The sequence below is a fragment of the Lutra lutra genome, chromosome 9 (genome assembly GCF_902655055.1).
Source record: "Lutra lutra chromosome 9, mLutLut1.2, whole genome shotgun sequence".
Taxonomy (NCBI): domain Eukaryota; kingdom Metazoa; phylum Chordata; class Mammalia; order Carnivora; family Mustelidae; genus Lutra; species Lutra lutra.
In genome coordinates this window covers 92,274,922-92,287,715 of record NC_062286.1, presented here as the reverse complement: position 1 = coordinate 92,287,715, position 12,794 = coordinate 92,274,922, and the positions used below count along the sequence as shown (strand labels likewise).

Genomic DNA, 12,794 nt, shown 5'->3' with positions numbered 1-12,794 from the left:
CAGGGCGCTCCCAGCTGGGGCAGCGCGGAACCCTGGCCGGGCGAGGGACGCCGGCCCCCAAATCCCGAAAGCCGCGAAAAACAGAGTATTCCATCCCCACGTGGCACTGGGGGCAGGCAGGGCGGGATCGACGCTTTTTCCGAGTCCTCCGGCTCCTCCAGTCTCCCCGCCTCCGGCCGGGCTTGGACATCTTGGGTCAGACCCCGCTCTTGGTTGACGTGGGTAAATCACTTCATTTTCCCCACCTGTGAAACAGCACGCCCCTGCCACCGTCAGAGGCCTAAAGCCTGGACCCGGGACCCTGCGATGCCTCTCTGGAGGCCCCGCCCCTTGAACCGCCCCCCGTCTCCTGAGGCCCCGCCTCACTAGCGTCCCGCCCCCATGTGGCCCCGCCCCGGCACACCGCGCAGGCGCGGCCCATGCCAGCCGCCTTGCCGCAGTGCCCGGCTCCAGAGCAGCCGCAGCATCCTCGGTGTCTGCGTGTTTTCCCCGCTCTGCATCTCGTCTACCTCCTCCTTGGCTGGCGCGATGGCGAAGCCGCTGACGGACAGCGAGAAGCGGAAGCAGATCAGTGTGCGAGGCATCGCGGGGCTGGGCGACGTGGCCGAGGTGCGGAAGAGCTTCAATCGGCACCTGCACTTCACGCTGGTCAAGGACCGCAACGTGGCCACGCCGCGCGACTACTTCTTCGCGCTGGCGCACACGGTGCGGGACCACCTGGTGGGCCGCTGGATCCGCACGCAGCAGCACTACTACGAGCGCGACCCCAAGGTGAGGCCCGGTCGCCTGTCCGGGGTCACTCCGCCCGTCTTGCCGCGGCCGCTGCCCCACCCCGGGAAAGGGCAGCCCTTCTGCCGGCTCTCGCAAGCCGGGGGCCCCCTGTGACGAGAGAGCAGAGAGACGCGCCTCTCCCTGAAAGACGCACGTAGGGCCCGTGCTTCCGGGGTGTTTTTAAGTTGAGCACGGCCACCCCCCTCCGTCTCCGCAGGCCGTCGGTGGTCCACGCACCGGGCTGTCTGCTCGGAGAATAGCCTCGGCGGGGGCATGTCTCTCCCACCGCTTTTCCCCGGTCAGCCAGCTTTGGACAGGTCTGGTCCGGGACTTCCCGCACTGCCACCCCGGGCGCAGAGCGGATTCGGGGGGTCAGGAGGTCGTCTATGTAGGCAGATAAGGGTGTTGTCTACCCTGGGGTCCCCGGGGGACCTGGCCTCGGCATCCTCTGCTTGGGCCCGAGCCCACAGACCCTTAGCACGAAGAGCTCGGTCTTGCAGGGGTCCGCTGCTCCCCGCGACTGCTGAGCCCTAGAGTCCTGGCGGAATTTTCCAGTCTGTTTCTAGCCGGGAGCTTCCGCGACCGCTGCCCAGTCCGTGCTTCCTCCTCCGCTGTCCCCGCCCCCCACCTTTTGTTTTTCTGCAGCAGAGTGTGAGAGAAGAGAGTACTGGAGCCAGGCCTGGGCAATTTTGTGTCAGAGGTGGGTGAGCTCAGTCGTCTGCGGGGAATTGTGGGGCTTTTTTTGGCTAGGCGGTGACCGGAAGAAAATCGTTGAGGACGCCTGCTAGAGCAGCAGTGGGTAAGGAGCAGAGAAGGAGCCCTCCAAGAAAGCTCTGTCGTTAGGGGTTTCTGCACCTTCCTTGAAGAACGTTGTTGGGTTAAAGTTCACAGAGATTAAGTAATTAATCGCGGAGATTAATTAATTGTTACTTCTTGTATTTTGCAGAAATTTATGCTTATGGTAGAAAAAGATGAAATATACCAAAGAAAAGTCACTGATGTGACTCCATTACTCTTAACCATATTAAAATAAAGGTGTATGGACTTTCAGATCCTTTTCTATTAAATATACATACATTTTTAAAAGTATATTGCATATACAGTTTTGTGGTTTTTCTGTTGACATTTGTAGCTTTTTCAGTAGCTTTCTAAGTTAGTAAATATGCTTCTTGAATACCATTGGTAGTTTGATGGGCCTATCATAGTCTTGGTCACCCATCTGCTGCCAGTTTGGGGTTTTTCTTCTTGCTCTTGACTGTAGAGAATATTGTCCTTTCTATGATTCTGAGGTAGAGTGACTGATGAGGAAAGGACACACTTGCAGGCCTGAAGCCAGTTTGCAAATACCCGATTTGCAGTATACACATAGGCAGTGCGTAGCTTTGTTGATAGTATTTTAGAGTATTTTCATGAGGCATTAAGAAATGTTTAATAAGTGGTAAGACTGAGATTGACTGCTTTTCCAAACTTACTCTGGGGCACTCTTTTTTTCTAAAATAGAGATGGTAAGAAGGACAGATTTGTTAGAATACCAAATGGGCTGCTTCACATTTAGCATGCAAGACAGCATAGAAAGAAGTGGCACCAAATGGGCAAAGTGGGTTTTTACAACAGGGCTTAGGATGACTTTGCCAGGGACACTAGCCAAGAGGCAATGGCTGCCCCAGAACTCCTTGAGGATGTCAGAGCTCTGGTTTGCAACATCATTTTTGCTGTCAGTGTATCAGTTGACAGGGGTACAGCTTTGCTTGCACATTCAAGGACATTTCCCTGGACCTGGGCCAGGACACACCCCAAAACCTTGCGTTCCGTTAAAGTGTTTATGTATAATTAGATCCTGAAAAGGACAGTGAGGCTCAGGGATTATGGAAATGACCTTTAATGAACAGAATTCCTCTAACAAAACGGCTTTCCCAGTCCTCCTGCCTCTGTGAGAGGTCTGAGTTTTGATTGCCGTGGTGGATACAGATGGAAAGTTTTGTCTTTTAAAGAAACCACACAGCCCCTAAGTGGAAGGTTGTTTGCCTGTTCTGGATAGCAAGGCCATTTAAAACGGAAAATTGGAAGTTAAGTGCTTCAGTCTGGCTAATTCACGTTGAAAAACAAGCTCCTCCTCTCCTTTTTCTGCAGAAGTTACATGTTTGCTTCTAATGGACCAGATATAAGCTCCACAAAGGTCAGAGCCTGATGGGAGGTAGGCTCTCAGTAAAAATCCTACAGAGCTGCACCCAACCTGGGAATGACCTCAGGGTCTTCTACCACTGCACTTCTGACTGAGGTAGACGAATGATCTATCTTTAGTAATTTAAGTGCTTATACTTAATTTTTTGTCTTCCAGACAATTATGCAAGTTCTTATGATTATTGGAGGAAAAATTGGAAAACAGATAAGCCGAAAGGGAAACATTAATTTTAATCTCTCTGAACACATAGTAATAACATGGTAAATGCTATAAACATTTTGTGTCCTACATCTTTTTTTCTACACTGGTAGCAACACCTTTTTTATTATACAAAATAGTATAATGCTGTACCTATTATTTTGGAACCCTTTTAGCCTTCTATTTTTGGCAATAGCAGAAACAAATGGAACTTGTGCTCAGAGAAAGATTTTTCAGGCAACTGGCCTGGTGAACCAGGTCAAAAAATCTGGCTAAAATTGAGAGGTGGGCACTTGATGGGAGGCAATACTTCATTCTGAAGTTGATTCAAAGATTCTCTGAGGTAATGACAAGGTCAGGAGTCTGGGATGAAACTCCAGAGCTGGAACTCCACTCTGAATTCAGGAATAGAAGAGAGCTGGATTGGGAGGGATGGCTTACATGATCCCAAACTCCTTTTAGTCCTGGCTTTACCATTCCATCTGTGAGACCTTGGACTTGGCTGGATTTCTTAATCTTGCTTAGCCTCAGATTTTTCATCTTTAAAATGGGGGAAGGATTAAATGAGGTAATCCCCTTCTGAGGTCCCTGCCATGCTAAAAAGTTGTGGGGCTTGTGTTTGCTTATAAAATCTTTCCATTTTATATTGACATTCCATCTCTATCCAAAAAGAACCAGAGAATGCTTAAGCAAGGCATGACATAAAGGTTCAAAGTAATAGAAGACCTCAAAGAGAAGGTTGGGGCCAGAGAGTAACAGTAGGGAAACAGGTTGCGTTCAAAGTACAGACATAAGTTCTGGCAACCAAAGCAGATGGCAGTTCATGTCCACTTACAGGAGTCATGGGATCTCTGTGATAATTGCTAGAGTGAACAAGTGTGAGATATCTTCTGTGGGATTTTTAAAGTAGGTAGTGTAGAATGCGGACAGCTGGCCTACTGTATCCCCGCAGTGGGTGGAAGAGCCTGTTTACTAATGGCTCTTTCCCATAATTATGCTCACAGCATAGCCGTGATAGTAGATTAAGTAAAGACTGCTCCACCATGGTCCCAGACTGCAGTCTTAAATATTTCTAATAGGATAACCATAATGAATATGATTACTCTTATGGTTTGGCTGGACTCAGGAGTTAAAGGAATATGATCTAGAGCAGTATTTCTGCATTCTTGGCTGCCCACTGCCTCCACTTACAAGATTTCCTTTTATTGATGGGACCAGCCACTGGGGTCTTTTTAACACACCCAGTTTTGATATGTTTCCACTTGTCTTGTGAAGTTGACCTTGTATCCCATGGGCAAGCTTCCCTGACACCAGATAGCTCAGTTATTTTCTCTCAAGCTAGAAGCTTGAGGATAGACAGATGTTTTTGTTGCTGATTAACCTGACAGCTCGGGGCCAAGTGGAAGATAGGGTTAAGCCGTCATTTTATGAGATTAAGAAGCCTCTCAGAGTATGTGCTATGATTTTTCAAAGAAGATAGTCTGGCTCTGCTCTTAAGAACTGTGATGGCTTATTTACTGTGTCACCTTTTCTGGGCCCCAGTGTCCAGAAATTTGATCCAATACTATTCTGGATGTTTCTGTGAAGGTGTTTTTTAGATGAGTTTAATATTAAAATCAGTGGACGCTTGAGTCATGCAGATTACCCTCTGTTGTGTAGGGTGGGCCTCATCTGATCAGTTGAAGACCTTAATAGAACAAAGACTGATAGCACCACCCCTGACCCCCACCCCCCAGGCTCACCCCTCCCTAACAGGAGGAGATTCTGTCAGCAGATTGCATTTGGACTGCAAACACCATCCTCCCTCCCTCATCTGATTTTAGCCTCAGACCTTCACAACTGTGTGAGCCAATTCCTTAAAATAAATCTATATATATATTTTTCCTGTTGATTCTGTGTCTCTGGAGAGCTCTAATACCCAGATGCAATGGATGGCTGCAAGGACCCTTTTGTATTTTTATGAAATACTATCACTGACCTTGCTTCTGAATCCCAGCCCTTTTTAAATTACTTTTTAAATAATTCTATTTTATATGACATCAGACTTAAAAGTTGCAGAAATAATAAATTCTCTTTTTCATGCAAATTCACAAACATTAAACATTTTAACACATTTCTTGTGTCCCTTTCTTAAAAAAATTAATACATTTTTTCTCTGAGCCATTTGAAAGTAAGTTGCAGACTTGCTGCTCCTTTACCCTTAAAAATGTAAGTGTGTGCTTCCAAAAATCGGGGAGACTCTGTTAGACAAACCCCATGAAAGAGTAAACCCAGGACATTCATAGAGACATGGTGCTGCCACTTACAGATCTCCTATAAATACAAATAAGACATTTGGGAGAACTTTATGTCTTTTCAAATTGTATCTAATTTTTTCATCAAACAAATCAAAGCTTTAAGCTATTTAGAAATCTGTACATTCTGAAATATGAAGCAGATCAGCAACAGATAATTACTGGCTTTTTTTTCCTACCTTCTACGGGATGGGGTTCTTAGGACACAGTAAAGGGAAGAGAAATAAACACAAATTTAGGGACGCCTGGGTGGCTCAGTTGGTTAAGCGGCTGCCTTCGGCTCGGGTCATGATCCCAGTGTCCTGGGATCGAGTCCCACATCGGGCTCCTTCTCGGCGGGGAACCTGCTTCTCCCTCTGCCTCTGCCTGCCTCTCTGTCTGCCTGTGCTCGCTCGCTCTCTCTCCCTTTGTCCCTGACAAATAAATAAAATCTTTAAAAAAAAATAAAACACAAATTTAGCAAGGTAGTCAGACTACAGAAAAGTTTTGTCAGCTCTATCTTGGATGGGATCTTCTGGTGTAGGAATTACATGTGATTTCAGCTCTAGTTGAGTGTCTTCTCAGCCTGGAAACAGCACTTTAGATGAAAGGTGGAGGTAGCTCGGTTAAAATGCTGACTAGAAAAAAAATTTTTTTAATTAAAAAAAATGCTGACTAGGACCACACAGGTTATAAACCTACTTCGACATAGTCCAGATCACTTCACATTAATTGATTAGGCTCTGGCTTCTCTGGCTGTGGGAGGGAGACTTGCATGATTGGTACTGGAATGGGAGTGAGTAGATATTTTGTAGAGCTTAACAGCATGGAAGGCAGAAGGCAGGGGATTGTAAAAATGTCACGGAGCACACAGGAAATCTGTTCCCTGCAGAGCTGAGTGATCTTTGTGATCCCTGTAAGTTCTCAAATTCTATTATTATATTTTACATTTTCCAAATTGAGCAAACAGCCCCATGTTCTAGTTCTGGGTACCAGTACCTAAAGTGGAAAAAGAAATTCTTGATCCACACTGGAACAAAAATCTTCCAGTTACAGGAAGCTAAGTTTCCCTGGCACTTAATCCTAAAAGAAAGTGCTTGAGTGTGACTTCATAGATTGGGAGTTTAAGAGCTGAGATAGTGTTGGCACCCAGGTGGCTCAGTTGGTCAAGCATCTGCCTTCAGCTCAGGTCTGATCCCAGGTCCTGGGACTGAATCCCGCATTGGGCGCCCTGCTCCGTGGGGAGTCCGCTTCTCCCTCTGCCCCTCCATGTGCACATGCTTTCTCTCTCAAATAAATAAAATCTTTAAGAAAGAGAGAGATGAGCTAATGTTCAACATCCTTATGGCAGACAGAGTAGTGGTTTCATAAAGGTGCTGTGACACAGCCAGTGAAGATGAGGATGAGCCTCAGCTGTCGGCAGCAGGAAGAGGCTGGGGCAGTGTGGCCCTGGAGCCACTGGAGAGGCTGGGGAGCCCACCAGAGTTGGCCTCTTGTTGGGCTGGTGGTCTCTGTCCTGCCCAGCTCCCTGACAGAGCTAGCTGCCTGCTGTGGGGGCCACTCTGCCTGATTAGCCACCACGAGAAGGCAGCTGGCGTGTGAAGACATAGCACAGACAGAATCTGGTCGAGAAGGGGAGTGCTGCTGCCTTTTCCAGGGCACAGGATGACACGTCTCTGGCCAGAATCTGCTTCTTTTCGGTGAAAATAGTTGCCCAGCCTGTGTTTCGTTGCCCTGAATGTTGGAGAAGTTCTCTGTTCCTTTTCCTGCAGAGCATTCAGAGCCTTCTGCTAAACAAAGACTTTCTTTTCCCTTGGAGAGGGAAAATAAATTGGTGGTCTGTACAAGTCCAGTTCTGTTAATGAATCTCCATCGTGTAAAGAGAAAATGATGCTCTGCCTCTTGTCATTCAGCTCCAGCTCCACAATTCAAATTCCTTAACTCCTAAAATGTCTTCAGGAGATTACTGTGTTGTGTAGGGTTTGTGTTGCTCCTCTTTTCATCTCTTTATGTTAGGGAGCTTCATTTGTTTTTCTGCAGTGCTGCCTGTTGGTTTAGGCTTCGCCTGTAAATGAACACAATTTGAAAAAGAAAAAAAAAAAGCCTCTAAGCCACTTTTTTTTAAATATATTTTTTTAAGATTTTATTTATTTATTTGGCAGAGATCACAAGTAGGCAGAGAGGCAGGCAGAGAGAGAGGGGGAAACAGGCTCCCTGCTGAGCCGAGAGCCCGATGTGGGGCTCAGTCTCAGGACCCTGAGACCACGACCTGAGCCAAAGGCAGAGGCTTAACCCACTGAGCCACCCAGGCACTCCTCTAAGCTACTTAATATGTGTTACAGACATATTGCAAGAAGGGACCATACAGGAAAGGTCAAAAGCCCAGCTCAGCATCTTAGGCGGCAGGCCCCCCTGCTGCTAAAGAGGGGCTAAAGGGGTCCCTGTCTCTCTCAGGCCAAAGCAGGGTAGCATCTGGTTTTTTAGCTGGCTCTCCTTGAGCTGGGTGGCCCTGTCCACAGTTGCACAGATGGTGGCTGGGGAAGCTGGGAGGGTGGGAGGGGTGGAAAGAGGCTGGGCCAGACCTGGGATGAACCTGGGCCTGCAGCAGCAGCAGCAGCAGAGTTTGGTCATGCTGAGGAGCTGGGCCTTCGCAGGTGAGCCAACTACGCTTTTTCTTACACCAAGCCTGTGCCCTCAGGTGGTTTTGTCCAAAATTGCCACCCTGCTAATTAGGTTCTATTACTCTCCCTGAAAATCTGGCCTGGCAAGGGGACCAATATAGCCTGAGTTCAAAGCTTGGTTGTACCCCAAGGTACACATGGTGTTTCTCAGGGAGGTGAAGGGATCCAGGCCACACAGCTGGCCAGGTTAGGTGCCGAGATTGGGCCCCAGTGTGCGTGATTCCAAAGTGTGCTCATCTCCTCGGGCCGCACCGCTGGCAAGCCTTCTTCAGTTTGCCTTTACTCTGAACCATCTTAAGGAAATGGAGAAAACAATTTCAACACATTTGAGGAAACTAAAAGTTCCTAGAACAAATTACACAGCAACAACAGAAAACTTGCCACAGGCCAGAGTGCAGTGCTCCAGCTGGGCAGATAAGCCATGCCTGACTTAGAGCCCACTGTCTCCAGTCTTCTCTGAGTGACCAGGGGAGCCCCAGGGTCACTGCTTCTGCTCCCCTCTTATTCACAGGGGAGGCTCCCTGGAACTGTCTGTAGAATTAAATAACCCACTGAGCCCTTGACATCGTGCTCAACTTGGGAGAAAAAAGAAAGACTGGAAGATTTTAAAACTAGATCCAACATTTCATCCCTTACAAAAAGATAGTCAAGCTGTTTTCCTAGTGCTAGTTAAAAGTTAGAGACTTTAGGGGTGCCTAGGTGGCTCAGTGGGTTAAAGCCTCAGCCTTCGGCTCAGGTCATGATCTCAGGATCCTGGGATCCAGCCCCGCATCGGGCTCTCTGCTTAGTAAGGAGCCTGCTTCCCTTCCTCTCTCTCTCTGCCTGCCTCTCTGCCTACTTGTGATCTCTGTCTGTCAAATAAATAAATAAAATCTTAAAAAAAAAAAAAAGTTAGAGACTTTAGCAGAGATGGAACTACGACTCAAAAGTACATATTTCTATGGGGCACCTGGGTGGCTCAGCCAGTTAAGCGTCTGGCACTTGATTTTGGCTCAGGTTATGATCTCAGGGTCATGAGATCCAGCCCGCTATGGGACTCTGCACTGGGTGTGGAGCCTGCTTGAGATTCTCTCTCTCCCTCACTCTCTGCCCCTGCCCCCATTGTGCATTGTGTGAGCGCATGCTCTCCCTATAAATAAGTAAATAAAATAAAAACACACATTCTAGTTAAAGGCAACATAAAAACGTCTTGATTGGGGCGCCTGGGTGGCTCGGTAGGTTAAAGCCTCTGCCTTCGGCTCGGGTCATGGTCCCAGGGTCCTGGGATCGAGCCCCACATCGGGCTCTCTGCTCAGCAGGGAGCCTGCTTCCTCCTCTCTCTCTCTGCGCCTGCCTCTCTGCCTACTTGTGATCTCTATCTGTAAAATAAATAAATAAAATCTTAAAAAAAAAAAAAACAAAAATAAAACGTCTTGATTAATATTCCTGAGCTGCCAACTTGTTATAAAGCCTCTTGGGGAGAATCTCAAAAGTAGTTACGTGGGGGAGAAGCAAGGCTTCGTGTGTACATAGGAAAAGGGCACAAATGTTCTTGAAACCTTCACTCACACTCTTCTCAGACAGCTGGGTTTTGTTGGGCTCCATGTGTTCTCACGGTGGCTGAGCCCTGTCTGGAGGGAGGGGCTGCACACCGCTATGGAAACCCTGTATGATAATAACTCAGTTCAAGTGCAGAGTAAATAGCGTCTGGGAAGAAGCAATGGACCATGAGCAGTGGTGACAGCAGCTGTCCTCAGCATGGCTGTGGATTCACTCACTGTGCTGCCGAGTTTGTGATGAGAAAAGTCTCAGGAAAGTGAGAAAAGGCTGTCAGAGACGGAACTCGGCATGATTTTTTTGAACGTATGGGTTCTCTGAATTTGTGGATTTAGCTGGGTATGGAAAGTTTTCTTCAATTATATCAAAAAAAGTTTTTAATATTTTATTCAGGCGCTGTCTTTAGGGACACTAATCACACAGATGTTAGGTATTCTTTGTATTCCGTATGGATATTTTCCTCTCCAATCTTTTTCATGCTGTCCCCCATTTTGTTTACTTTTCCAGCCAGGTTTTTGTTTCCAGCTTTGCCCCTGTTTTGCATTTAGCAGTATCTCCATTTCTGTGGTGGTTTTATCTCTTATTTTTCTTTCTGTGTGTGGTGCTGTCCTTTTGTTACCTTATCAGTGTTTCTTGATATCTGGGATTAGTCTGTATTAACAAATTGTATTTGTCCCTTGATAAATGCTGGGTGTTGTTTGCCCTTCTTATTTCCTGTTCTGTTTTCCTGTTTTAATTTTTTTTTAGTTGTATTATTATTTTTTTCCCATGCAGCCCAAAGGGGCAAGTTTTCCTGTTTTAAATTTCAGGATGTAGATCCTGAGTTCCATCTCCCTGAGTGGAGGGAATTCTTCCTGAACTACCTTCTTGCAACTAGATAATGGGGCAGGGGACTGGAGGATGTGTGCAGCCTTGGAGCAAACAGCCCTTTCTTGGTCCCCAGATTTATGAGTGTGTACATGTGTTTGTGTGTGTCCATATGTGTGAATAGACATATGCGAGTGAGTGAATTGCATACAGGTTTGAGTGTGCACATCTGTAAGTGCATGCACGTGTGCCCACATGTGACTGTGTACATGAGTGCATTCATCTGTGGGTGTGTGTGAGTGCACAGGTTTGGGAGCGTAAAGTGCTTTATCCATTCCTCCACTTCAGAAAAGCAGAAGCCACCTGCAGACAATCACCCTTGTCCTCCCCTTGCAGCTCGGTGGTAAAGAGGTATGAGGGCCAGTTTTCTAATTTAGTTCTCCCTGTTCTGACTTCCCATCAGTGTGTCTTAGGGAAAAATGGGCAGAAACATTTTTATTCTATCATCTTTACATTGGGAATATTCTACTTAATGTACATTTATTTTACTATAATCTGTCAAAATTTTATACATCGTTTGTACTATTTTATGTATATATATATTTTTTAAAGATTTATTTATTAGAGCATGTGCGTGTTCATGGGAGGGGGGGCAAGGGAGAGAATCCTTAAGCAGACTCTCCATTGAATGCAGAGCCCAACACAGGGCTTGATCCTAGGACCTAGAGATTATGACCTGAGCTGAAATCAAGAGTTGGACACTTAACTGACTGAGCTACCCAAGTGCCCCTAATATTTTATACTTTTTGGTAAAAGCTTCGAGATAAAATTCAGATACCATGCAGTTCACCCTTTAAAGTAACAATTCAGTTTCAATATAGTCACAGAGTTTTAGTATAGTCACAGAGTTGGGCCATCACCACCAGTCAGTTTTAAGACATTTTCATTACCCCAGAAAGAATCTCGACAGCTTTTAGCTATCACCCACCCCAAACTCCCTACCTCCTCCTAGTTAGGCAACTTCTAATCTACTTTCTCTTTCTATAGGTTTATCTGTATTTTATAAAGGGAATCATATAATATGTGGTCCTTTGTGACTGGCTTTTTTCATCTAGTGTAATATTTTCTAGGTTCCTTCTTGTAGCGTGACTCTCTCTCTCTCTTTTTTTAAAAGGATTTTATTTATTTGACAGAGCAAGAGAGCTAGCATAGGCAAGGAAAGCGGCAGGCAGAGGGAGAGGGAGAAGCAGGCTTCCCATGGAGCAGGGAGCCCTACTCAGGGCTCCATCCCTGGACCCTGGGTTCATGACCTGAGCTGAAGGCAGACGCTTAAACAACTGAGCCACCCAAGTGCCCTGTACTCGATTCCTTTTTATGGCTGAATAATATTCTATGATACAAATATACCACATTTTATTTACCCATTCACCAATTGATGGACATTTGAGTGGCTTCCATCCTCTATTACATACAAGTTTTTGAGTGGACATAGATTTTCATTTCTTTTAGGTACCTGCTTCAGCATAGAGCTGTTGGACACATGGTACCTACTTTTAACTTTTTGAAGACCTTCCAGACTGTTTGCAAAGCAGCTGCACCATTTTAGAACTCACCTTCCATACCCCACATATGAGGACTCTGATTTTTTCAAACTCTAGCTAACATTTGTTATTATCTGATAACTTTTTGATTACAGCTGTCCTATAGAGGATGTGAATTGATGTCTCATTGTGGTTTTCATTTGCATTTCCCTGATGATTGTGATGTTGGGCATCTTTTCATGTGCTCGTTGGCACTGGGTATTTTCTTTACAGAAACATCTGTTCAGATCCTTTGCTCAAAAAACCATTGGGTTGTCTTTTTATTATTAAGTTGTATATATTCTAGATATAAATCTCTTGTCAGTTATATGATTTGCAGATATTTTTTCCCATTCTGTTTCTTCCCATCCTTTTTACTTTCTTCATGTTATCAGAAGTTTTTAATTTTGATGAAGTCTAATTTTTCTGTTTTTTCTTACTTGTGCTTTCAATGTCATACAAAAGAAACCATTGCCTGTTCCAAGGTCATGAAGATTTATTTCTGTGTTTTCTTCTCCAAGTTGTATAAATCTTTGATCTGCTTTGAATTAATGTTCATATGTGGTGTGAGGTAGGGGTCTAACTTTGTTCTTTTGTATGTGGATATTCAGTTGCCCAGAACCATTTGTTAAAGAGATTATTCCTCTGACTGAATTATCAGGGCATGATTGTTGAAAATCAGTTAACCATAAATGTGAGGGTTGATTTCTGGCCTCTGTTCCATTGCCCTGTGTGTCCATGCTTATGCCAGTACCACACAGTCTTA

At 45.7% G+C, this 12,794-nt stretch overlaps 1 protein-coding gene across 1 annotated transcript in view; it reads left to right on the top strand.

The window, feature by feature from the left end:
- Window positions 1-410: 410 nt before the first annotated feature.
- The window catches only part of PYGB (glycogen phosphorylase B), a 56,887-nt gene continuing 44,503 nt past the window's right edge, over window positions 411-12,794 (top strand). Inside the window, exon 1 of the mRNA XM_047744211.1 lies at window positions 411-771. Coding sequence (XP_047600167.1) covers window positions 529-771 — 243 coding nt within the window. The 5' untranslated portion in view covers window positions 411-528. The remainder of the gene's footprint in view (window positions 772-12,794) is intronic.